This window comes from Psittacula echo (assembly GCF_963264785.1).
Source record: "Psittacula echo genome assembly, chromosome: 2".
NCBI lineage: Eukaryota > Metazoa > Chordata > Aves > Psittaciformes > Psittacidae > Psittacula > Psittacula echo.
In genome coordinates, this window is record NC_137737.1 from 55,883,948 (window position 1) to 55,911,728 (window position 27,781).

General features: G+C 40.6%; 1 protein-coding gene across 3 annotated transcripts in view; it reads right to left on the minus strand.

Annotated features, from left to right (window-relative positions):
- The window catches only part of CTDSPL (CTD small phosphatase like), an 83,855-nt gene extending 56,686 nt beyond the window's left edge, over positions 1-27,169 (minus strand). For 2 of the 3 annotated variants that reach the window (XM_080639451.1, XM_080639447.1), the window contains exon 1: positions 26,610-27,169. In XM_080639451.1, coding sequence (XP_080495577.1) covers positions 26,610-26,685 — 76 coding nt within the window. In that variant the 5' untranslated portion in view covers positions 26,686-27,169. The remainder of the gene's footprint in view (positions 1-26,609) is intronic. The other variant, XM_080639449.1, reaches the window with a different exon arrangement.
- Between the last annotated feature and the right edge of the window lie 612 nt (positions 27,170-27,781).

Below are 27,781 nucleotides of genomic sequence, written 5' to 3' on the forward strand. Positions count from 1 at the left end.
GGGATACTCTGATCTTTACCACAGCAAGAGAGTAAGAAATGAAAAAATTTATTCTTTACCTAATTTCCTATAAATCCTTTTAAAACCATCATTAAGTTATTTGCATATAAAGATTTCACTCGGGGTTAGATTTTCAGATGGCTCTTCACTTTACCTACAAAAAGGCAAATCTAAGGTGCAACACACAGGAAACAGAGACTCTGTAATGCTTCGTTTGTAGAGACCTAGCAAACATTATTTGGTGATGAGTTCCCACATCAGAAATTGTGGAAGCGAGCTGTAAACCCCGTAAAAAACCACATTTTTAACTGAGCTTCCAAAGGGAAGTGAGGTTCCAGAAAGGGTTGGAATCATCATTCCCCAGTTGCTTACTTTTGCAGTGTGCTCAAGAGCCAGCCTCCTGCAAACCTCCTGCTCTTCAACTAGAGTCTGAAACCCTCATGTTATTTTTTCCAAAACCTTCTACTTTCCTACTTCTCAACATTTGCTTTAGTCTTAAATAATAAAATTCATATGAGGAGCTTTTTTACCTAAAGCTCTCAGAAATAAAACCATATTGCTCTCTGAACTGTTAAAACAAGAAACTGCCAATCTGCTGAGCTGCTCTCAATCTAGCTCCACAGTGAAAGGGCAGCTCTGCCTAGGCAGTGCCTGTCCCAAACGTCACTTGCACCTCACAGCAGGAAGTCCACCCAGCAGCTGCTGGCACACAGTGCTGCAAACAGCATGGGCTATGTTTGTCCATTACCCTTTTTCCTTTTGGCTGGCGTCTCGGGTTTGTGAGCTCCTATCCCCTTATACAGGAAGCTGGGGCCTCAAGCTTAATCCTCAACATTCAGTTCTCTTCCAGCTACCACTACAAACATATTCTCCCTGAATTTTCTTTCTGAAGGAGAGAAAGATTAACAAATTCCTGCAGCTGAACAAACAAGCTAAACATTATTCATCGAGACAGAGAGCAGATAATCCAAATCTAAAGGTACAAACAAACCTTGCAACACCACTACAACCAGATAACCATGAATGTCGTATATCTTTATTCACATGTTTCAGCATTACACTTCAGTCACTTGATGTGAGCCAGATGCAGCTGCTCTCAAGCACTTTCACTGGCTTTTGTGCAGGGTTGAGGAAGTGGCAGCAATAGCAGACTTGTGGGAGATGGTTAAGATGAGGAAGATGTGGTTGCAAGCAGAAAAGCCTGGCTATAGCAGCCTGGGAACCCACTGCAATAGATCAAGGGGGTAAAGGAAGAAAGAAGTCTACAATTCTGATTTATCTTCTTTTAGTCTGAAAGCAGCTGAGTTTCTCTGCACTAAGGCATCTCTCCCCTCCTGCTGCTCCACCTGCTCAGTCCATGGCAGTCTCTGGATTCTACCATCGGACCTTTTCATCCTCTGAACAGCTTGGTTCTTTCTCAACCAAAGAGGGTGAATCTCCTTGTCTACTCTCTTGGCCATTACAACATTGCCAGGACCCCCCCAGTATGTTCCACAGGAGAAGAAAACCCAACCAACCAAGCACCAAATTTCTGTATCTTAAAATGTAGTGTTTGGTAAAGTTATTTCTCTGTGTGGCCCCCTCCCAGCAGCTTCCTCAATTCCTTCCTCCTGAACTTCATGGTCTAAAATAGAGCAAAAAACCCTTCCTGTCATCCTTTCCAATTATTTTGGTGCTTCCTCAATTATTGACCCTAAGTAAAACTGCTATACTATATATAAAACCATCTGCAACTCAATTAAATGTATACATGCCACTTAAGAAGGGGAGGACTATCCAGTTTCCAGACTCACAACTCCTTCAGTTGCTGACTAAAATACCACTACAGCTTTTACTGGATTTACTCTAAATAATTTTATAGTATTTAAAATGTAGACAGCACAGCAGCAAACTACTGTTGACTTAAACACCAACTGTTGTATTGAGAGCCTCATCAAAAGGAACTGATGCATCTCCGAATGACTGTGGTCTGCTCTATAAAACCAGCTACTCACCAAAAGCACCGCAGGATGTGCGCAGGGCACCACAAAATGAAGACATATTAGGGACCCATCAGTCTCTTGAGGTATTCCACAAAAAGCATTCAATATGTCTAAGAGAAAAGGTACTTTCTCAAAAGGGAGGGAAGAAGGGCTACTGCTTTAAGTGACAGCTGAATTGATTTCTTTTAGGTTGTTCAGCTTCCTGACTCAAGGTGTTGCCAGTGGTATGAATGAACCTGATGCTTTTGAACACTCATCCTTTATTCCATGTTCCACTACATGTAAATGGCTATGGGATCTCTGTAATGTCTAATAATGTAACAGCAAGGAGAAGTGGGAACAAAGAAAAAGAAGTGACTCTACACAGATTAACTACATGCAGAATTAACCACACCAGCACACCTTTTCTGTATTAAAAAATGTATGCCAATACCAGCACAAGTGTGATCTCTGCTGCCAAACTAACTATTGAAATTTTGCAGTCACAGAAACTATGGAAAGATACATATATCAATAAACAAAAACCAGGACCCCCCCAAGGATGAAAAAAGTTCTCTGTTTAGCCTTTCACTGCAGGTCAGCTTTACTACTCTGATTTCTTTCTCCTAGCTCCTTGGAAAGCTCTCAAATCCAAATCCATTGCTCAAAGCTTTACACAGCAGTTCAGAAGAAGTCTTTCTAAAACAGGGTACAGAAGGACGACTTCACCATGCTTACAAATCAGCTGTCATGTTGGAATGTGTAAACAGGCATATATCTTATTTTTACTGCTGCGTGTCAAATCCAACTACTACAAATATCTCAGGATTTTCTACAGACTAGCAACACAACCCCTTTCTTCTCAGTTTTTGCAGTGGATTATTCCACAAAAATCTTGAAATAGTCTGACAAAGTAATGTGAAAAACACAGGATATACATTTAGTTCACCCAGCCCCTTTCTATTTTTAGTGGAAACACCCAGTACGTCTTTTATTTCAGTACCGGCAGATTCAGTATATTCCTCATTGCATCATCCAGGTCACTAACGACTGATCAGTGCCAGACCTAGAACAGACCTGCTCTATCCCTTTCAAGGCCCTGAACTACTGATACATTACGCAAAGATTTCTGCAGCCATTTTATAGCAGTTTATATGCAGACCACATTTTTCTAGTTTGGAGTCTTAAAAGCCTCACTTCAACTCCTGGTAATCTACTAATTTTTCCTTCCCTTGTTACCAAGTTACAGAAGTAAGTTCAGTTTCTTTGACAGGGTTTATTTTTGAAAAGAAAAATCTGCTGAATATTATCGGTTTCCTTGGTTTCTTGCAGTGTTGCTTATGTTTTTGTGTTCCTTTCTGAGAACCGAAATTAGAAATTATGAATAAGGCAGCTTAAGTATTACGCTCATTCTTCTAGGGTTTTTTTTAGAAGCTTATTTACTCTTCCCAGGGTGTCAAAGGTAACAACAGCTCACAGCTCTGAAGTTGTATAGTTTCACACCAGCCATTAAGCATCCAGTGATTTAATTTGCCATCTGCTCTCAATTAAAGTCTTAGCCAAAGACTGATACAAGCTTCCCTTCCCCCATTTTAATAAAATATTTTAGCGTCAGAACTTGATTACTTCCTCTTCCTGCTGAGCAAGGAAGACCAAATCCTTTGTCTTCCTTTCATTACTAAAATACTTGCCAATTCTGCATCTTCCCCATGGCCACTGCTAGGTGCATGTTCTGGCAGGCACAACTCTCAGGACATGAAAAATTAATTAAAAAAAATTAAAAGCACCACCAAAAAAAATTTTATACTTATCCCTGCTCAAATCATCCCTATTGGAAACTAGGTCAGACTCTCTGCATGCTTCCTTCCTTCCTTTCTTCTTGTGCTGGAAAAACTTATCAAGTTTGTGAGTTACTATAATTTCTATCCTTCATTTGAACTGGGACAGTCTGTGCTTGTCTTCATAATAAAAAAAACTCTATTAAACTGCCATCTCAAATCCTCTTTCTCTTTCAGGTTTGCATCTGAAAGAACTCTGAGTCATGTCTCCTACTTCTCAGAGTTTATTGAGGTTTGCCATCTCATAGCTCACTGATTTTAATGGTTTTGCTCTCTTTCTGTCTCTTCTCCCCTTGAATCCTCTGATGAATGTCACCATTTCAGAGTCACCCTTTCTAAGCCACCTTCCACTTCTGTACTTTTGGTGCCTCCTTACCTATGATTTCAAAGTCACATCTTGAACAATTTCTTGGCTGCCTTTCCTACATCAAGCCTGTTGGAAAGCTAGGAGGATGTGCTGGACAATGTCCCCTGCTGCACTCCTTCCCCAAGGGTCTAGCTACAAAAATAATTTCCACACCATCTTTCATGATTTGAATCACTCTGGGACTCACACAACATAAGGCACAGGCTAATTGCAAGATGTACTTCAGGTACTTCAGTGAAAGCAGAGTAAGGATGCAAAGATGTCCAAGAAAAGCTATCTAACCCAATGTAATTGTACTGACATCACTAGCAGTGCTCACTTTTACAGCCTATTATGCTGAGAGTGATAGAATTACAGAACTGTTTTGGGTTGGAAGGACCTCAAAGATCATTTAGTTCCAATCCTCCTGCCATGGGCAGGGACACCTTCTACTTGGCTCAAAACCCCATCCAACCTGGCCTCCAACACTGCCAGGGATAGAGCAGCCACAGCTCCTCTGGGCAATCTGTGTCAGTGTCTCACCACCCTTGCAGTGAAGAATTTTTTCCTTATAACTAATCTGAATCTCCCCTGTTACTTTAAAGCCAGAAGAGATATGTTTTTACAGAACATGGCCACTACAGAAGCTTTCTGGTGCTACTACTTTACAGTAAGTTTTATTATTACTAACATTTTATCTCACTCTTTCTTTAACTCCATAAATGAAGTATTTAATTAATGTGTCATAAAGACTCACCACAAAGCCTCTGAGTGCTTTACCATTCAACAAAGAGCACTCCTGAAGCTGACTTGCTACACTGAGCAAGGACAACACTGATGGTAAGCTGTTATGACGCACCACAGCAGAGGGCGGCAGCCTTCAAACAGCAAACACAAACATTATTTTAAACTTACAATCTTCACTGCTGCTGTTCATATGAAGTACATCTTAATCCACCCTACAATGCGTATGTGCAAACCACGAACTATCGCTTCCCAGCATCTTCCAAGATCTCCAAAGTTCTTGTGTGGCTTAAAGAAGTGGTCTGTCACTGGGGAAGGACTCTGCCCAAACTGCATCCCCTCCTTTCACAGCCACAGCTTTTATGTTGTCTGCATCGCACCAATCCTTTTTCACTACTGCACAACTCTGATCTTTTTAAAAACTAATTGCTGTAACCAACCTTCATGTCTAGATGAAATATGAAAGTCATTTTAAGAGAGGTGCAAATTAATCCTTAAGGGATGAATCTTTCTTTCTTACCAAGACAACTTCAGGCTGTTTTTAGAGTTTAGGAAGTGCCAGAGATGCAGGAACACACCAAAGCGATCTGTTATTCTGCTCAAATCCCCATATAAGCACCTTTCAACAGGACATGTTTCCCCTTTTGAAGAAAATGAGAGCCCGACTTCAGCCTTTTCTGCCTCAGTTGCAAAGCTGCCCAGCTCCCTTTATGAAAGCTGTCACCAAGACCAGCATTTTCACTCTGTGACTAATCACACAAAAATAAAAGTATTTTTATTTGGTGGGTTTATTTTTAGTGAAGGTTTTTCTGTTTGTTTGTTTTAAGCTTTTCTTCTAAATTAATTCTGAACTCAAATGCCTTGGAGAGAACAAAAAAGCCCAACCAACCAACCAAAAAACTTAATGCAATTTTGTACTGACTGTTTCTTAACCCATCTTTGAAGATGGTGCAGCATATTGGTAAAATCACAGGCTCACAGGCTCAGCGGTCAGTGAAATGCTATGCAATTCTTTGAAGTTTTTCTTATAGGCAGAGAATATAAGCTGACCACCAACAGTTTTAACCATTATTAAGCATCCTTACAAGAACAGATAAAAATTATATTGTGGTTGTCCTGAGCTGACATATATATATGCAGCCGATATATATATATATATAGCTGATATATATATATATACACAGCCTTGTATATGTCCAAATGTTCAGAGTAACAGGAAGCTTAAACACTAAACATATATAAAAAAAAAAAGAACTGCAGAGCTCAAGGAGTCAAAATCAAAGAGGAAACAATGTTCAAGACCAACAATGCTTGCAGCTTATACTGACACTAAGAAGTTCCCGTCATGTTTCAAGCAATAACCATCATCACCACTCAGCACAGCTAACAGAGGAGGCCTCCAAACATACAACAATCTCTCATAACATCAATGTTTCTACCACCGTGCTCAAACTAGGCTACCGTTTGACATATAGGCACGCTTAAATCTGTTCAGCCACTCTGCATATATATGCGTGCCAAGCAGATGAAGAGAATCGCATTTGTAGCGATGAATGAAATTACTACAGGCACATTTGTAATGCTTCGTGTCAATGGCGACATGTTCATCTATCAGGTGTTCGACACGTACAACCAACCACCTTTCCATCATGAGATGTCTCATTATACAGTCCAGTAAAAGCAACCGCAACAATTAACAATCTGTTTGGCATATTTGGCTCTACAAGTAGCTCATGAAGTCAGAAAGAGTCATGAGAAAATGATGAATCATGAAGAAAATCAGTGTCATTTATGAAGGTGACAGTGAGAGGTCAGATGCAATATACTTCCAGGAACTGACCTGATGACCCCTGTTTTTAAGGAACAGGGCTGTAACCTTGTCTCAATAAAAAGCAGGTGTGCACTGAGAACACAGTGTCTTTTGGACAGCAATGTAATAAGTAAATATTAACCACACTCCAAACACACTATTTGTTTTAGGAAATAAGAATCCAACAGATTACCAGTGGCAGACCAGTTGGCACTACTACCTGGACTGCACCCCAAGCCTCCATGCCAACAGAGACCTTCTATGTTTCAAGAACTTTTGAAGCAACTCTTCTGAAACACTTTCGAGTACAGATTTCCAAATGCTTTTACACTGAATTGTATGTGGAGCACTTGCTAGTAGATAGCCTAGTGCCCTGATTTTTGGGGTACTAGTCAAGATAGTAACTGAAGAGAATACACCATTGATGAAAGGTCAGAAGAGAAACAACCGTGATCTACTCCACATGGAATCCCATTTTAAAGGCAAAGTCCTATGGGGCATTAAGAAAAAAAAACACCCAAACCACACAACGTTTCCTCTACCTAACACAACTCCTGTTTAAACTTATGTCCAGAAAGGGAGCCAAACACACAGAAAGAGAAGATGAGGCTGCAGCAGCTTGCCACATCTCATTGGAGAGATTTTTTATTTATAAACCTGTTTTCCATTTAAGTGCTTAACACTGTGGATAACACACACATTGATTAGCTGCTATTTTTGCTTCCACAGAGCTATCATTGACAGCAGTTTTACTGAAGAGAGCCCCACAACAAGCACTGAAAATAGTAGCAGAGCTCTCATACAAAGTGATTTTCAGTAACACATCAAAAATACGCTGTCAAATATTAACTTCTTGCCTCCAAAAGCAAAGACAGTATTTTAACTGCTGATCTACCGAACAGCAGTTATTAAAGAGACCTCTAGTCATCATACCAGAGACATACAGCGCAATGTATTAATAAAAACATACCAAATACTGCCAGTAAATCAGTCCCCAAATTATGCAAAACTAGTTACACGGATTATTTTTGTACAAATGCTTGGTGTTTTGTAACATCTGGCAAAAAAAAAAAAATCCACCTCCTTGCGCATGAGTTTTACTGTAAATGCTTCAGTTTTGGCCTTGCAATCCCATGGAGTGCCAAGTAATTGGCTAATCCACTTCCAGAAATTACTGGGTTTTGGTTGGTTTTTTTTTTTCTTTTTTTGCTTCTCTTGAATAAACTGCAAAGCTATGCCCCGCCTTCCCCTGTCATTTCACTGCATGAGAATAAAGACTGTAACTTATTATGCAGCTTAATGATATGTTAATCTTAAAGCAAAACACCGAAGTGAAACACTAACACTGTCACCAAAACAAACTATCAGAAAATGTGCTATTGAGTGTGATAGAGCTGTATGCCCAAATAATGTGAGAAACCAAAGCAGTAATTATCACAAATTGTTTTATTTGACAGAATTAAAAGAATATAAGCAACTTGCTACTACGATGTAGTTAAAAGAAGAGGAAGAGTTGGCTTCTTATGGACTAGTTGGCATTAAAGCTATAAAACAAAGGACACAGCAAAAGGTAAAGCTGAAGCTAAAGAGAGGATATGTTAGGAATTTCACATATTGTTCTTCTTTAAAGTCAGAACTCAGAGGGATTTTTTTAAACAAGGTACAGATTTTCTACAGGAATACCTACCCCATAATTTTTTTTGAATCTTCTGTACTGAAAATTAGTGTTCATGGTATTCTGATGAAATGCTAAGATAATAACTTTTAAAAGTATATATTCTCTTCTGGAAGCTGTGTTGCATGAAGCATTAAACTATTTTACTTCTGCAGGTTCTGTGCTAAAAGAAGTTAGGGCAAAAAGTAATACCCCAAAATACTGTCATCCCACATGTCCTGGGAAAGTTTAATTCAAGCAGCAGAGAAATATCATCTTATCCACAACAGTTAAAAAAAGAATAAAAATAAAATACAAAGAACCCTGGGTATTAATACCACCAAACAAAATCACTATTTAGTCTTTACAGTTGTTTTCTGTAACCTTGGAAGAACATTTTGCAAGGGGTAAGTTGTCCCTTGTTGCAATCTTTAACCCCTGCTCTGGCTGCACCTTTGCACAGATACGACTATCAGCAACTCATTTTTACAGATGAGGAAAATCAAGTAAGCTTAGTACTGACTTATGTTAGCTGCAAATGCTAGTAATAGTTTATTAAAGAGGAGTATTTTGAAAGATACAGACTCCAGCCTGACATTTCCATCTCTTTTGTGTCCTGCAGAACTTCCTGGCAACATAAGATAGTAACTGGCACAGAAAATAAGAACAGGCAGAATGAAAGAAGGGTTGAAAAAGCCCTCCAGGAAAATGCTCTGGGGAGAACTTAGAGCAGCCTTCCGATACCTACAGAAGCCTGTAAGAAAACTGGAGAGGGCCTTTTTACACAGGCATGTAGTGAAAGGACAAGGGGGAATGGCTCTACACCGACGTAAGGGAGATTTAGATGAGATCTGAGGAAGAGGTTCTTCCCTGTGAGGGTGGTGAGACACTGGCACAAGTTGCCCAGAGAAGCTGTGGCTGCCCCATCCCTGGCAGTGTTCAAGGCTGGACAGGGCTTGGAGCAACCTGGTCTAGTGGAAGGTGTTCCTGCCCATGGCAGGGGTGTTGGAACTGGATGAGCTTTAAGGTCCCTTTCAACCCAAACCATTCTGTGATGCTATGTTGCAGCTATCAGCCTAATGCACAATGATGTAACATGTTCAAGATGTAAAACCACAGTTACGCAATCTTCTGGCAGAACTCTCTGCCACTGGCCATATGTTCCCATCTTCTCTTGAGAGAAAATTAACCCAATAAAAGGGTGTGGGTTGGGGGGGGGGGGGGGGGGGGAAGGAGGGAGACTGACTTTGGCTGAGACATACACCACTGTACAACACATGAGCATAAAAAGCACGAGTGTTTGCCAGCCTGATTTTGCCTTTGTCTTCACCCTTATCCAAATCGTTTTTCTGAATATGTCACTAGGCAATTAAAAAAAGTTCATGGATTAACAGACTGTTATTTACTGAAACACTTAGTAACTTGGGTATGGTGTCTCAAGAACCAGCATGTGAAATCCTTAACAAGGGAGTGCTGGAAAAGAGGAGTATCCCTTTCAAATACACTCAACTTCCATTTTCCTATGTGACATAATGATTTTGAGGGGGGTTTGACACATACTATAACTTAGTTGAAAGTGGGATTTTGTTTATTCTAGAGAATTTTAAAAACCATGCATGCAAAGTAAATACCTTCAAGAGATCATTATGCTAAACTGAAAAACGGTTTAGATGATTATATGCCCTTAAACTAAATCCACTGCAAACATAATGGAAGGGAAAGCTTTTTGCAGAAGAATCGTATTTAAGTGAATAAAGAACTGTTTAAGGAAGAGGGAAACATTGGACAAACAAGCATTTTATTACTGCTTTGCGTATCTAGATTAACATTTTAAGCAGGCACAGCTACCCAGAGAAGATGGAGTGAGACTCCATCTCACTGGAATAGTAGTAGAAAAGGCAACAGGTCCAAGTTGCAGCAGGATAAATTCCTCCTAAATATTAGGAATTACAGAACAGAAGAAGGGCCCAGACAGGCTGTGAAATCTGCATCCTTGAAGATACTAAAAACTTGACTGAACAACTCTCAGAGCATCTTCAGCCCTGCAGATATCCCTTCTGACCTAAATTATGGTATGGTGATACTGGCCAATCCCCATCACAGTAACAAATCCTGTTACCTACAGATGAATAACATATTTATGTGTAGTTTATGCTCCTGAAGCAAAATGTAATAACTAACTCCCAGTTATTTGAAGATTCATACATGACTATTTGCAACAGCTGAAATACCACTAACGGGTTAATACAAATACTAGTTAAAAAAAAAAAAAAAAAAAAATCCTTTCTAACATTAGTCTGCCAGTCTCGTATGAACAATAATCCTTTTCTTTTAAATTCTTTTATGTAGCAGAAAATTAAAGCTTAGTATTTTTATCTTGAAACACTACACTGCCAAATAAGAAAACCTAAAAAGAGCTTGTGCAACATCCGAAAGGTGATTTTTTTTTTTTTTAACTGACATTTACAGCACATTGAATTCTTTAAAAACTTTCATCCACCTTTCCTCTAGTTTAATGTTAGAAACCTTATTCTCCTTTTTCTCAGTTTTCTGTTTACCCCCAAAATATCATTCTGTCTTCTTTTTCTAGATCCTCACTATTTAGGCATCCTCATTCCCTTAAATCACTTCCTGGGACACTAATAATAGACGTATAGAGAAAGCAATGCCATAGCCTGCTAGTAGAAATAAAATATCACCTTGTTAATCACGGTTCACAGAAAAAGGGTGAAAAACGTTAGCATCTCACAAATTGCTACGTGCCTTGTAAACACTAAAGTTACAAACTTGCATCATGAATCTCACTGCGTCAAGCTCCAGCAGCAAGCTAAATTCTATCCTTAGTATCGAAGACTAGTACCATTAAAATCATGCCACTGAGCATAAAGCTGATCTTACAGAATTATTTAATCCAGTCCTAAAGTAGAATTTCAGAACAGAAGTTTAAAGTCTGCTGCAAATTCAACCCTCCCAACCCAAAACACATAGCAAGGATCTACACTAAAATGCCTCCCCTTGAACTAGAGCTTAAGCTCACACAAACAAAGTCCTGTACAGATGCCAAGCCATGCATACCTGTGGGATGAGACAAGATTCCATAATACTGCAGCTTGAAGTTCACTAGAGAAGGAAGATGTGTACTAGGAAAATGGAAGCCCTACCAGGACAGTATCGGCCAGACCCCCCCCATCCCTGTCATGGCCACGCTGATCTGTGAAGGCTTCTCTATTGCCATTGCCATTCTCTCCACTGATAAGAGGAACCTGAAGCCAAAACCCAAACCACTGAAAAAGTCAAATGAAATCCATAAAAAGATATCAGCAGCCCTAAAGAGCTATGAAAATTTCATTTTGATGAGGGCAGCAAATTTATGCTTCCTGAATGCTGAAAGAAAAGTACAGCAATTCTTCCAACAGGATACAGACTTTGGTCTTTTTTTTTTTTTTTCCCCTTAGCAGTACCCTGGACTATTAACAAGTATAGGTGATAGATCCACTCAAAATACTCATGTACATGTGATCTTTCCCCTTTTTTCCACCACAGCATCTCATCCTTCTATAAGCCAACATTAGCTATCATTCCAGATGAATGAATCCCCTTCCCCTTCCATAACTGAGTACTGATTTCCTTTTGATGCTGTTCACTTCAGAACATCAGGGAGCAAAAAGTTTCTTACAAAGAGTTTTCATAAATAATTAAGCAAAGGATCACAATATCACAAGTATACTTATTTAATTCAGAAACAGAAAATTCAAATGGATTTTGTGGAACTGCCAAATGGTAAGCATATAAAAATGCAGGTGGTACTCACTCAGGAAGCCAGCTGACAAAATCCATCAGGGAAGGAATTAGATGAGGTGATATTTTATCAGATTCAGTTGCAGCTTTTTGCAGTGGGAGATTTGTTAACATCCTATAGAAAATGTGAAACCCACCAGAAAGGCCCCTGGAATAATGCAGCCTTTCCATAACCCTCTATATTGTTCTCCTAGCTGCGTAACAGACAAGGAGAAGTTTCTCTACAGTTGCAAAACAACAAACCCCTGCTAATGCTGAGATCAGGTTTGCCTCTGTGGAGTGAAGCAGTATGATTTCAGTATGGCGTAAACTTCCAAAAATCACAAATAAGCTGCCTGGAGCTTATCAATGAGCAAACTATGCAATTCTTGGCTGCAACAGGGAAACTTTTAGAATCTTTTCAGTTTTTACTAAGTTACTGATTAAATTCAGCCAGGTCTTTTGTTTGGAAACTGCAGCATAGGATGCACTTCTAGCAGGCTGAAGAATCACATTACCTAATGCTGCTCAGAGCAGTGGGTTTCAAAATTGGAGAGCCCATTTTAACAACCACCCCCAAAGCTGCTAAACTTAGAGAAGCAGAACACCACCAACAACCACTGAGATTTTTTTTGCCAAGTTTTCCCTCTTCTTCTCCTCCTCCTCTGAAGAGAAGCTACAGATAAATGGTGGCACTCTGCAAGTCCGTATCCCTGGTTACATTTCAGTGCAGCACATACAGAATGCAGAGCAGATGACAAAATTGTCAAATCAGGATTTTGAACTCCATTCCACCTATCTTTGCTGCGAGCCAAGCATGGAGGTCAGGGGAAAACTGTGCACACTTCCTTCACTGTTAACCAAGTCCCCAGAACAGCATTCACATCATCCTAAAGCAGGTAACTACAGAAGTACAATCAACTGCATTCTACAAGTGTCTGTGCTTCCTCCATCAATTATAAAAGCAAAACCACATTATTTACATGCACACATTACAAAGCTACATTAATTTTTATTGAGCAAAGATTTTTTTTCTAATCAAGCCCCCCCTCCCCAAAAATCAAAAAATATCCAAACACACTGAACAAAATGGAAGATGCCCTGACCTCTAACTTTATCAGCTGAAGCTCCTGACCACTCAGTATGGCACAGCAGCATTTCCATTTTTCAGACATGAAAACATTTCCAGCATTGCTAGCAACAGCTTGAGTACTTGACCAAAAACTTCTACTAGATATCTAAGTACTGCGTTACTTAGAATTCCTCCAAGCAAGGCAAATGACTGTACTTAATATACTAGTGATAGCAGAAAGTGTTGTTTCTAAGAAAATATTACCAAACTAAAAGCAAAGATGGGCAAGCACACCATCTCTTTCAGTCAAGCATCCGCAGCTGAGGGGCAACCGAACATCTGGCTCAGCTTTGCCTCAGAAAAGACCGAAGAGCTGAAATTCACACACAGTAGTATCTGTGAATAAACACAGCAAGAAAAACAGCCAGCAAGGAAGGGAGTACACGATAGGCAATGAGTGTCGGGGCTGTGGGCACCTCCCAGCTCCACACAGGACAAGAATAATTACATATGGTCCTCCCAGTAATCAAGAAAAGTGGTGTATTTGGCAACTTTGACCAACAGGCAGGTCATAGTTTAGACGCACATAGGCATTATTTCCTGCGACTGTTTCAAGGGCTGCATTTAACCTCTGGGAAGTGATATGAATAGATGTGATGTTTTCCAGAGGGAAGGGTGTTAGTGGTCAGTTTTACCCAAACATGGCCAAAAAAGTGTCTTCAGGTTAAGCATCCAAGTCCTCCGTTCTGCTGATGTTTTTATTTTTTAACTAGAAGAATTAAAAAGCAACTTCCCTAGTAAATACTTGATGCTCCCTTTCCTTAGAACACAACTGAAGAATTTAACACACTCATATTCAACTCTCTTGCCCAATACATTTTCACTATTATTTAACAAGCAAGACAACTGTTTACAGAGAAGTTAACCCATGCAGACTTTGCAAAGAAAAAACAAGAATTTACAGGTGGTTTGCCACTTAGTGAACTTGAGAAAAAGTGTTTCTGAATAGTGGGTACGAACAGCAACCTTATTAGGAAAATATTCAATGTTTATTTTGTTCAAACATAACACCATCAAACCGTAAGAAATGTTTGGTTGTTTTGTATGATGAAATAGAAAACAAAACCAAAACTGCTTTCAAAGACATCTGCCTGCTGAACTTGGTAGTCATTTCCACAACTGCAACATTTTATCAGCTATTTAACCGAAAATACAGGATACGGAGTCTCAGACAATCACAGCTGCTGTGCACATACACTGTTAATTAAAGCACGAAAGCTTGTTTACTTCTGTAACTACTTGTAACAGCCAGCTAGCTGACTATACCTAATCAGGTATTAAGAAGTTGAAAGCTGTGAACCTGTTTTCCAGTCAGAATTACGAGGAATTCAAAACTATATAATTGCTATCCAAAACAGAAATCATCCTTGACTTTATTAGCAGAAGATAAGACAAAGCCATTTATTACCTGAAGGCTATCATACAAAGTCCACCTGCAGTGGGACTTTAGAAATTATCTTCACAATAAAATACTTGCAGAGGTTTTTTCTGGTTTTTTTCGTTTTGTTTTGGTTTTTTTTTTTTAACCCCTGCTAATGCTGAGATCAGGTTTGCCTCTGTGGAGTGAAGCAGTATGATTTCAGGGTTTTTTTATTTATTTTTTTTTTTTTTTTAAAAAAAAGAGCAGCATGTATGAGGCTGACAATTACTTGAAAATAATTTAAAAAAAACCTTGATTCCAACTGGTAATCTAAAGCGGCCAACATAAACATTTTCCTTCAATCCTGGACCACCATTAACAAAAGAAAACCATCAAGCATTCTCATAAGCAGGTGCATTACCATCTGCTGAAAAAAAGGGTTTATTTTTACCTATGGACTTCTAAAATTATTTGAAGTGAATTCTAACATCCCCCTATGCACATCACTAAGGATAAACAAAGCCTAAACTAAACAGATATTAATCTCCACATGTTGGATTTAGGACTATCTCAGCATACTCTGAAATGAGTCAGCTCAGCCATATTACACTCTTATCTTTCCCTAGCACCCACCGAAGACGTTTCCAAAACAAAACCAATGTAGTTTCTATGTTTTAGTACAAACACCACTCTGACAAATGAATATGCTTGCACACTAACATCCACACTTTCTCAAGGTGTTGGAGTTTTTTGTACAGTGCCAGGCTACCTTGCTAAGAACTGTACTGCTGTGCCCTTCTGGTCATCATCAAACAGCTGCTTTCTGACACTTTCATTATTAGTTTTCTTTTCACAGCTTAAATCCCTGCTAATATTACTGGAAATTTATTGTTTGGGTTCATTTTTGTTTCTCTGTGTGTGTTGGTTTTTGGTTTCCTTGAATTTAGGAGCACAGGAGAGTTAGTTTTTATGTTGGAAAGCCCCAATAAGTATTTTTAGATACACAGTTTATGAAGATTGCAAGTGTTACTTGAACAGTTTGGTGAAAGAAATACTTCTGGGTTGTGGAAGGAAGAATCAGAACCGCCTGGTGCAACAGGAATTCACCACTGTGGAAATTCTGTCTGAACAGAACTACAACAGCACAGGGTCAACATGAAGTTTTGCACTTCAGGGCTTAATCTAGCATATTACACTGTGCAAAATGAAATGGCAGAGCTTCATTGTTTCTATTTAGGACATTTCCTGAAAGGACACTTTGAACAGAAATGATGAAGCAAAACCTCCTGCTGATCTCATCTTTTTTTTGAGATGGGGTATTACAGTTCCTGAGTGCTGCTCTGCATCTCATGCACACACTCATGGCTCTAGGGGCACCTGGTCCTTAGTGATCTGTCAAACTTGCTTCTAGCAGCTGAGGCAGATTTTGTCTGAAAGCTTATTCTTCTCCTTCTAATAATATTACAGGTTTATACATCAGATAATAATAACAACTACATACTGTTACTAAGGCGAACAACTGTTTGATTTAAAGGTATTAAGAAACCATCACTGCCAAAACAACTGAGGTAGTGACATTTTTAAAAACACTCGGCTCTCAGAGCTCATTTGCCTGCCAGAACGATGTTGAACAGGTGATTTATAATAAAGTGCAGCGTAATAGTACAAGTAAATCCTGGAATGAGACGCGAACAGATGGCTGTTTCAAACTGCCAAGTTTGATTTGCAGTTTTGTTCAAATTTTTATTCCTTTTGTCATCATGACACGTTTAGAAAAGAAAATGTAGTGGCAACTGTAGGGTAGCGTGGGTACCAACAAGTCTGAAAGACTCAGAGGGGAAAAAAAACCCAAACTATCATAATACTAACAATGAATGCTCTTTGTAGTGATACTAATTAGTGTGCCTAAGTTATCAGCAGCCTTTCCACCACAGCCAGAAAGAATTTGCTAGTGTTTAGAATTCCAAACTGTGCATTAAACTGTCCATAAGAATCTGAAGCCAGAAACATTCAAGTATTCAATACACTCTAAAATGAAGGAGGACATTTCCTGGACTTTTTTTAGGTTTCACTTTCATTCTCCATTAAACTTCACCCTACTTGCTTCCTTGACATCATCAGTATTAACAAAAGAGGGAATCTTCTAGAAAGACATGAGATTTTGAAATCTGAGGAAGAAGGAGTCCCAGAACTATGTACTCCCAACAAATCTGATTAAACAAATCCACTTAAAATCTCATTCCTTTGTGGATAAGCAGAGACCTCTACACAGATGCAAATTGTTTTACAGTTATGTTGTAAACCCCCTCCTTCTGGGACTTTTCAATTTATGTCAATGTGTAATTAGCAAATGAATTGCACTGCAGATTGCATCCAGTACTCTGTTCCTTTTCTTTCTTTAATTCTTCAGCTAACATTCTCCCCCACCCAACCCTCCATTCCAAAACTCTCAAACCATTTTCAGTTTACTGATTGTCAACAAGATCAGCTTAGTATCACAGAAAGTCATGAGAATTGGCAGCTGGCCAATACATGACTTGGTGGCAGGAATCATCTTCCAGTACATGTAACCCATCACAGCAGAACTGCTGGTGAGAGTTCAGAATCAATATAAATACAGATACTTGCCATGTTCAGTTGGTCATTAAAGGCATTTTCCTCTTTCTTCCTCTACTGACTAATGACACGGTTCACATGCTGAAATACAGTTAGTACCTTTATAACATTATTTTTCAGTACTGTCAAAAAATTACTTTTAATATAATAAACACAAACTGCTGTCAGTTAATCTTTTTTAGGAATCCCCAGATAACCTATTTTAGCAACCATACCTTCAAGGATTACACAGGGCACCTATACGATGCATGAGCAAATGCCTTTTACTCAAATGGGATACTCACAAATGGGATATTGCCCAGAGAAGTTGTGGCTGCCCCACCCCTGGCAGTGTTCAAGGCCAGGTTGGATGGGGCTTGGAGAAACCTGGTCTATTGGAAGACGTCCCTGCCCATGGCAGTGAGTTGGGACTAGATGAGCTTTAAGGTCCTTCCAACTCAAACCATTCTATGATTGTACGTTTCTGCTTTTAATTACGAACCCATGCTGTACTGTGGAAAGAGCCTTGGCATACCTTAACTATTTTATTGGTTATATTTCATGCACCTCCTCCCTTTAAATACTACATTCAAGGCTTTTAACCAATTGCTATGAAGAAGAAATACATGTCTTGGCTTTAAGACTCAAAGCTGCTACACAGCAGCAGTGATCCTACACCAAACACAAGATTAAGACCTTTACTCTTCCTAGATTTTAACAAGGAGTTAAGAAACAGAGAACGTCTCTCCTTATAGGATAGCTCCTACACCATTTTAGCCAATGTGTCAGGGGCTGATCTGTCCATGCAGTGTGGTCCAGGGCTCCTCACCACTGCACCATCTCACTCTCCAAACATCTACTATAGCTTTGCATACCAGAATTGTCCCTGGACACAGCTACCGGTGGCAAACACCTCTGAGTCCCTTTAACTTCAGCATCATCACAGCACAAAGAAGGAACTGTTGCAATCCAGAAACTTATAATGGGGAGAAAAAAGGAAAAATGCAGCAAGTGAGAGAATAAAAAAGTTCAGGCTTTAGTCCAAAACTTCCAGTAAAATACACGCTTACATTGTCTTTCCCAAATCATCAGTAGGAAAAATTTCAGTATTGATATGAAATATCAGTAGGAAAAATTTCCAGCTCTACAGTTCAAGCAAACCTTAGACTGCAGAACAACTTCAGAACCTATGCCTACCATTTGGAACTTCACCAAAGCTTTCGGATCATTAGATCCCCAGTAACATGTATGCACTTTCAGAGGTAACCAATCCAAGTATGTAAATATTCAGCCATGTATACACAAAACAGCTTTGGAGGACAAAAACAAAGCAGCACAGCATGCAAACTGTTAAATGTATGCTCAGAACAGCTTTGCGCAAAATCACACCCTTTAACATATTATCCTAAAAATATTACTTCAAAGAAACATGTCTGAATTCTTCTACACGTGTCCACTGTAATAGCGTCATTGTGGCAGAATTTCTTTCTGACAGCTATGAAGACGGAAACTGATCCATCTACCCCAAAATGTTTTCCAAGGCTAGGTGTGTTCATCCCCAGGTGCTCAAGACACATCTCTCTGACTCACAGAGGTGAGGACAGGAGTGCTATACACCAACGAGATGGCCAAGCTTTGCAAATCATCAAATAAACCAGAAAGTTTAAACTTTTACTGTTGATTACGGCAGGCAGGAAAACAGCCAAGATTAGTTTCACTGCTAATTCTGATGGGAATCCTGGACGACAACTCAGGAAGTAAGAGATGGGGGGGGGGGGGTACAGCACTGAATAAAAATCAATACATCACTTTCTACCAACCAAATCAGGAGGTCCTGCAACAGTGGCAGAAAACAACTGACAGAACTGGCTTCCCAGTTACTCACCAGAGATGAATTGACTTTAAAGAAAACCATCAGTATACAAACTCTAACTTCAGCCTGACATTCATGAAATATTTCTTACAAAACTGTTCTGAATTTTCATAAATAGTCTTAAAAGTTACATACACGTAAATTTTGGCAGATCAGGTATCCTTCATTTGAGGCTGCTCTTCAGTACAAAATACATTCTCCAGTACCCTATTTGCTCCTGTCTGTCATGCTTTAAAGGTACTAATAAGTATTCAGAAGAGAGTAATGGCTCTTAACTTGCAAAAAGAAATGAGGAAAAAAAATCTCATTTAAAAACCCCTGACATCCTTAGAATCCAAGTCTACTAAATATTTCTTCAGATTTAACTCACAATAAATTTTCTAGATAACAGAAGTCTAGTATCTAGTACAGCAAAACACTTCCAATAATGGGATTTTCTTTTCTTACAACTCATACTTCATTATCTTGCACAAAGAAAACAAGATGTGGCACCATTATGCAAGTGATTTTGATAACATACGGAATAAAGCCTACAAACTTTATGTAAGCCCAACACCACACACTGAACTTTCCCCGCTCATTTGTCTAAAGCTGGAATTTTGCAGCTAATATCTATGTTATACAGTAGTAACTGGTATGGAAAAGACTGGTCTGTATAGGACTCACTTCAATTTTTTTGTCTTAAAGAAAACATTTTAGAAATACAAAAAAGGCCAAAACTATACCACAGTAGACCACATGGAATATATTTTTACTCTGATCTGTTTAGATGCTACTTATGCCTCCCACATTTGTCGCATCTATGTCCATTTTATGCCTTAACCTCTCCAAGTAAACATTAAGCGAGCTCCTGTCAAACTCCAGCAAAAGTAGAATTTATAGAAGATGAATATTTCAAATATGAAGCTCTTAAAGGCTCTAGCTACATTAGAACACAAAAGACATCATTCCCCTCTGCCTGCCCACAGCCCCTACAAGAAGCTCTGGAAGTTCAGTACAGCATTTAAACCCACCGATACCATATGATCCTATTTGAGCCTCCTGTCTAAGAAGATGAGCACTAACAATACAGCTTGTATCAATATCCTTCAATAGAACAGACACATGAAAAATTAGGAGATGCTGCTGAGTGTTTCTGTGAGATTTTCCAGCTGGTCTCCACTGTCAAACGGAGTCAAAAGGGTATATAACCCTTGGGCACAATCCAGATGTGGTCTTTAAACATCTGAACAGGCTTGCTCATAAGCTCTATCAGTCATTCTTCAATTTCAGCTTGGGATATTCCTCCCCTTTCTGGATATACTTATGAACTGGGATAAGGGAATACACATAACCACCCAAGTGGGTGGGCAGAGACACATGGACTTCACTGTGAGAGAACCCAGTGCCCAGAAGCGGTATGAGGACAGATGGGGTCAGAGAGTCGGGAGCCCATAGTAAACACTGAAGCTATTCCCTGTCCCACTATCAGCCCCCAAATGAGCTCAGCAGCCCCCAAAAGCCAGGACTTCATATTCCCAACTCTGTTCTGGAAATAGGCTGGAGCACTTTGGCAGCTCTCTTCTTCTTCCTGGTCCTACACACATCTATATGCCTTGCTTCTCTCCCACCAACACAAATCTCCCTGGCAGGGAGGAGAAGGAGGAACTATTCACATCTTACCCAACCGATCTATACACTGGGTAAAACCTAAGGAACCATAGAATGGTTTGGGTTGGAAGGGACCTTAAAGATCACCTAGTTCGAAGCCCCCTGTCACAGGCAGGGACACCTTCCACAAGACCAGGTTGCTCCAAGCCCTGTCCGGCCTGGCCTTGAACACTGCCAGGGATGGGGCAGCCACAGCTTCTTCAGGTAACCTGTGCCAGGGCGTCACAGGGAAGAAATGTAAAAATGTAGATAATGGAAGAACGCAGGGAGTTGGACCTATCTTTGCTTTTCCTGTTTTTTAAAAAAGGTGAATGTTAGAGCTTGCAGACAGAAACACTTCAAATCTAATACCAAGTAATCCATCTGAAATTCTCCATTAGGTAGGGTTGAGTAATGGACAAAGTCACTCCTCAAGTTAACATTTCTATGTCCAGGAGTGCCTGAAACAGGATTTTTAATGGAAAATTTAATATTGAGTACCACCCACAGTGGTCATGGCAAACAACTCTTCCAGCTCAAAATTTAACAAAAAACAAAGGCACTCTTGCTTCCATTTAAGATTCAACATATACAAAAATTTTGGGCTATAACTAATTTGCAACTATTTTCATGTTCAAATGATGAAGCTTCCCACAGTTATACCAATCTACCAGGCAAACGGAAAACAGCATCTTCCACCAACAGTGACCAAATTAGTGAGTTTCATTTCTCCTAGCTGTCACTTGCTCAGCATTTCACTTCATATCACTTAAAAGAAACAAATATGGAGCCATTATCCGGGGGCTTATTTGGAATGTTCAGATTAAATTTCTGAAAGCTGAAGTGTAGCATCGATCACACTGTGTTTTACCGATTATGTCAAAAATGCTATTCGCATTTCTGAACACTGAATTGACAAAACACAGGTCAACTTTAGTTTCTTAAAGGCATGTTAAAACTTCTGAACACTTTAGTTAGACCATTGCACTGAAACAAGAATGAATTTAAGATGAGTGCTATGAAGAAATGATAACGCTGCAGCTTACAGACAGGGACTGAATATTAGATATTCATATAAATTATGATTTACATTACTGACAGTATACTTCAGCTTGTTAACTGCTACCCTAAATCAAATCTTGGGTTACTACAGGTTACTACAGTCTCCCTGGAACATAAAACCTACTGTATGGTTACTCTGGTTTCATATAACAACTATGTCATTAGTTAATGATTTAAAATTTTACCCTCTGCAAGCAATCCTCATTCCAAGCTAGTGCTGGAGTGGTTTCCACATCTTTTGGTTTAAATGCTACTTTAAAGTTGAAATTCTGACATAAATATTATAAAAATTTGTTGAAACAACATCTCAGGAACATTTAAATATGTTACAGTGTTTGAATACTCTGAATCCTGCTGATGCAATGGCAAAAAAGAATATTAAAAACTTTTCCATATATTTTCAAAATGCCTTTTATTTATGACACAATTAAAGACACTTATTTGGGCTTTTAACTTGAGAACTTAAGATCTTGTTATTTTAAATTATAATGAAGAGTGGTCTCTATGCTGTTGTTTCCCCAAAGTTATTTGAAAGAAAGGAGGGCAAAAAGGTTTGCTTGTTTGTGCAAGCATCCTCAGGGAATTACACTGCTCATAAAAAAAATTATGATGGTTTATGTTTCACTGCGAGCCTTTTTCAAATAATTTATTGCAGAAGAAAATACACTTCTGTAGGGACAGTAAAGCATTCAGTTACTCTAAATAATTGAAAATTGATGCTCAGCTGACAGACAAATGTTATGGAAGTCAGAAGAGATGTATCTGAAGATAAAAAACACAACACCACAGCCTGAAGGTAGTACGTGAAGAAGGGCTGGACTATTATTACGCTACTACTTGACTTGGCACACGGAAACAGACAGGAATTTGCATTATTTGATTAGGATCAAATTAAATCACGTAGGTGAAAAAGGGAAACTCACTTTTTTGGACTGAATGTCTATTGCCCATCCACAGTCACACCCTCTGCATTACACTCAGTGCAAGGACTTGCCAGCATTGCAGAGTTTTCTATAGGTTTAACTGCATGAATTTTACATTAGAGGTCACTGTTCAATTAGTAATATGTTCCTTATAAACAGTTGATTTTATCTGTAGAATTTATTATACAGAGTTTCAGATATTCAGTTTTAATTTGTAGGTTTTGTTTCTTCTTAGTTGCTCATGTTTACTGCAGATGTAACAAACCCCTTTTGATATACTTAAGTCTCCATTTTAATTTCAAGTTACAAGTCTCATTAATGCTTCCAACTTCCAGAAGTGCCGAATGACCACAACATAGAATATTTATGCAAAGCATTACTATTTTTCTTACTTATAAAAATAACATGGACTTAAATCCTCCATTCAGTGCTCAAAATATCTGAAATCACCTATGTATCCCTTCCAATTGGGAGAATGTCAGTTTCTATTTGCCAGAACTAATTTAATGACACAGACAGGGACCAAATCCTCCAGGAGCATGAACACCACAGGCATTTCAGAACAAATGTTACTGAACAAACGTTAAAATAATAATAAAATACGATTGAGGCAACTTTCCATGTTCAGCTTTCATTTTGACAGACAACTAAATACAGTGCACCACCATGTGGCAACTTATTAGGGAATGGCTCATGTACCAAGTCCGGTTTTTTCCACCTTTGAAATTTTTTAGCATTTGTTTAAAAAAAAGTTAACAATTCCATCCTAGCATTAACAAGCTCATCTTCAACAAGCTATCACAGCTACAGTTATCTCAAAGCTAATTTAAATACATTTGGATTAGCAAGAAAATATTATGGCATTTTTATTTGCTTTACAAAAAAAACCAAACCCAAACCTACAACCACTCCACGACCAGAGAGCTGCTCTGCTTTTTGCCATTAGTCCTCCCTTGCAGAAGAGAAATTGGGCATAAGCATATACTGCACATTGAGCTCCTTTTAAAAATAAATACATTTTGGAAAATAAAAAAAATAAGCTAAATGCTGAACTCACAGCTGATTAAAAGCTTCAAAAAATCCTGGGGGAAAAGAAAAGAATCAAACACTTGAAGGTATACACGTGTATTATTTAGCAGCTGTTCAGCTACTGTAAAAACTACTTCTCTCCATGTTAAGAAGAAAAAAATACTTTTTTGCATGAGAAACATCAACAGAAGAAGGTCCTAAAACCCCCAAGAAAACCCTGACTCCTGAAGCTACAACACGCCACTTAGTGCCCTCGTACACATTTTGGCAGCCAAATGTTAAACTCGGAGGAAAAGGGAGGTTTTCATTAAACTAGACAGTCTGCTCACACAGTAAAGTGCTGTTGCAATTCACTGTATTACAAAATTTCTGAAGATAGGCTCAAGCGATCCTTGTACTCGTTAAATAAAGAGTTAGTTCATTACACCTTAACATATTGGTTAGCCATTTGTACCAACACATTCAGTTCAACCTGAATGAGCAGTGAAGACCCACTTGAAACGCCACTCTCCCACTAGGAACCTATCTGTATTCCTCATCTCAGCTTTGGGCTCTCTCGGAGCTCATGAGACCTCAAGGCTTTGCTGAAACTGTTAAGAAATCTAGCAGAAAATTGGGTGACACGATACGCAACCACGCAAGGAAGGCAGGTAGCGCAACGGGTTTTCACAAGCTCCGTACCTCGAGCAGTGGGAAAACCTGTAGTGGAAGAGGCAGGAGCAAGCCGTACTCTCCTTCCAGCACCCAGAACAGACAGACCTGCAGTTCTCTCTCTGCAAAAGTTGCTCTGGCGTGATCCAAGTCTCACCACAGAGCACATAGTCAATCCAAAGCATGTGCTTTAACCACATTTAAAAACACAGCAAAAAAAACCCAGAAAAAAAAAACATTAATCCATCTCCTGTACTACAATTGTCCTGAAGTTTTCTCATCTCAAACTCCAGTTACCCTCCTTCGACTCAGCCCACCCTTGGAAACACGCAGCCCCTGCTGCACAATTAAGACCATCATGATTCTCTGCCAAAGACAAACCAACAGCAAGAATACAATGCATATTATGCAAGTTACTGCATAGTTATGCAAGTTATATGCATATTTTTGCTATGCAGCGTAGCTCACCACGCTGAGGACTCTGAAGACACTTGTTTGATGTGGATGCTTACTCTTATTTTGAACTGTGAGATTTTCCTCTATTTGTCTTAACTGGCCTTTTTACACTAAAATTTCAACCAGCTGCTAACAATATTAATGAAGCTCTTCCATTCCACATAGCCCATTAAGATCACAACAACATCAGAGAACAGTGTCACCTACGTCTACTCCAAACTGGGTCTTAGGAGACATCGCAGGCAAAGCAACAGCACCTTATTTACTGTAGATGCCCCATGCTCCATACTGCTAAAAAGGAGGAAAACATCAGAAATCTTGAGGCAAACAAGGCTTCGTCATGGAACTATCACTTCACAAGTGATATGAATTCAAGAGTTATGAGAGCACTCCGATACTGGGGAAAAAAAAAACAAAAACACTGAGGGTTTTTTTTGATGTTTTTTAAATCTACCTCCATACTACTTCTGCAGTCAACACTGGTGAGATGACAGGATGGATACGTCCCGTACAGCCTTTCATTTGAAAGTCACAGGGAGAAACGTCTCTAATGTCAGAGGCCCCCTCACTATTTATAAAATAAGCCATACAAAACCAGAAGCTTTCTGGATTCTAAAAGTATCAGTTTTGTGGGGAGATGTATCAATCTACCATTTTCAGAAGACCACTGGGAGGTCTAGTACCGCACCTACTAAGGACCTACATCACCACACTACTTCTCATTTCCATCCTTTCTCCCTGCTTCACCAGCAGTGCCTGTAACAAAGCATAAATCTCACATCCAAATAACTTCCAAAATCTCTCCCACAACTCGAACCCTGCTGCTTACCTGTACCTTCCTCATGGCCCTCTGCAAGGACACAACCACTCACAGCCCAAGCACCCCTCCAAGCTTCCAAGAGGAAACAAGGTTAAGTGCAACCAAGTTCTAGACTCTGAGGAGAAGCAGCTCCTTTGGCCAGACTGGATTCGTCTTATTTTGGAGTAAAACACCACCCAAGTGTGATGCCTTACGCAAGCAACGACTACTTATCTACAGAGTAAATACAGCCAGGTTTTAGAAGTAGCCTATGTTACTTTCAGAGATCCTTTCACAAGTATCCTCCAACAACAAACCTGAAAGCTACACAGATTCTTCAATGTGAAGCAGGGAGAAATACAGGGAAGCAGAGACAGAAATCAGGAAACACCCTTTTTCCAAGAAATTCGGGGGGGGAGGGGGGGGAGGGAGGAGGAGGAGGAGGCAGGGAGAGAATGGGAAGGAAGGAGGGAATTAAAATCTCCACAGCTGAGATTTCAAGACCTTCCAACACATCCAGCACAAGTATCCTTTCCCTGAAGCAGAACACTAGCTGCAAAGCAACCACCTTACAAAGTTACCTTGCTGACCCTCAAGGAGCAGTATTTCATTTAAATAACAACTGCTGATTAAACTCCATATTTAAACACTGTAACAAGTTCCCAGCTGTATCCACGCAAACAGCTTCAGAGACCTTCATGCAAATACCTTCATCCCACAAGAAAAAAAAAAACCAAACAAAACCAAACCAAACCTAACAAGCCCTCCTCTATTCCCAGCAGCCTAGAGAGGATTATATGGTCACTGAAAAATGCAAGTTGTTACTACGAGGATTTTTAAGCCGTGATTTCCAGAAAAATAAAAAAATAAAAAAAATAAAAAAAAAAAAGGAAATTAAAAAAAAAAAAAAAAAAAGAGCACAAGTAAACCAGAAACCAGCAAACATGGAGAAAGAGAGAAAGCGGCTCACCTTTATCCTGAGTGCAGGACAGGATCTCCTCCTCTTTGGGGTTAGTCACCTGGGTGATAATGGACGGGTTGTCCATGGAAACAGAGTGAGATTCCACCTGGCTATTTCCCTCCCAGAGGCAGGCTCGTGTGTGTAGGGGGGATTGTTTGTTTGTTTAAAAATCAATACGCAGATTTGTATTTAAAAACGAGAAACAAAAAACCCAACTCCTCCAGGAGCGAAGCCAAGCGGGAAGGAGGAGGGTTGAAGGGGGGGAGCACCGCGCACAGGGGCCCCTCCGGTAGCGCAGCCCCCGCCGCTCCTCCAGGCGCCAATTCTTCACGGAGCAGGGGGGCGGCAAATCAACCCCCCCTTAAGAAGGAAACAGCAATTAATCCAATTCTCCCTTCCGGGCAGCGCTGCCTCCAAGCCCCCGCTGCCGCCTCCCGAGGCGGGGAAGTGCCCCCGGCCCGCCGCGCCGCACCTCCCCCCGCGGCGAGCCCCCGCCTCAAGCCGCCCCCCGCATCCACCTGAGTCGCCCCGCGGGGCCTCCCCCGAGCGCGTCCCCTGGCACAGCCCCCGATCCCTACATACCCCCCTCCGCCACCGCCCTCCTCCGCGCTTATCTCATCCCCGCGTCCCCCGGCCCCCCTCCCACCTCCCCCCCACCCCCTTCCCGCGGGCAGCGCTGCGGACTCGGCGGAGCGACGCCGGGCTACCCCCCCTCCTCCTTCTCCTCCTCTTCCTCCTCCCCCCTCCCTTTCCCGGGTCACGGGCCGCCGCCGTGCGCCGGCGAGAAGGGAAGCGCAGTACGAGGGGAGGAAGGGAGGGGAAAGGGGCCGAGCCGGACCGCGCTCCCCGCGCTGCGCCACAACCCGCCGCCGCCGTCCTCGCCGCCGCCGCGCTCGGAGCCTGTCAGCCCGCCCGGCGCGGCCCGCGCCCCGCCCCACCCCGCCCCCGCGCCGCGGGACGCTCCAACATGGAGGCGGGGAGCGGGCAGCGCCCGGGGCCCGCGGCGCGGTAAACAAGGGGGAGGGGTCACGGCTAGGGGCGGGACTACACCGGGGCGGGGCTACGAGGGCAGTAATTATCATTGCGTGCAGAGGGCGAGGGGGGGCGTGGCCACGGGGAGGGGGCGTGGCCAGCGGTCACTTGAGGGGCCCTCGGGGCTATGGGGGCCTCGGGAGGCGGGA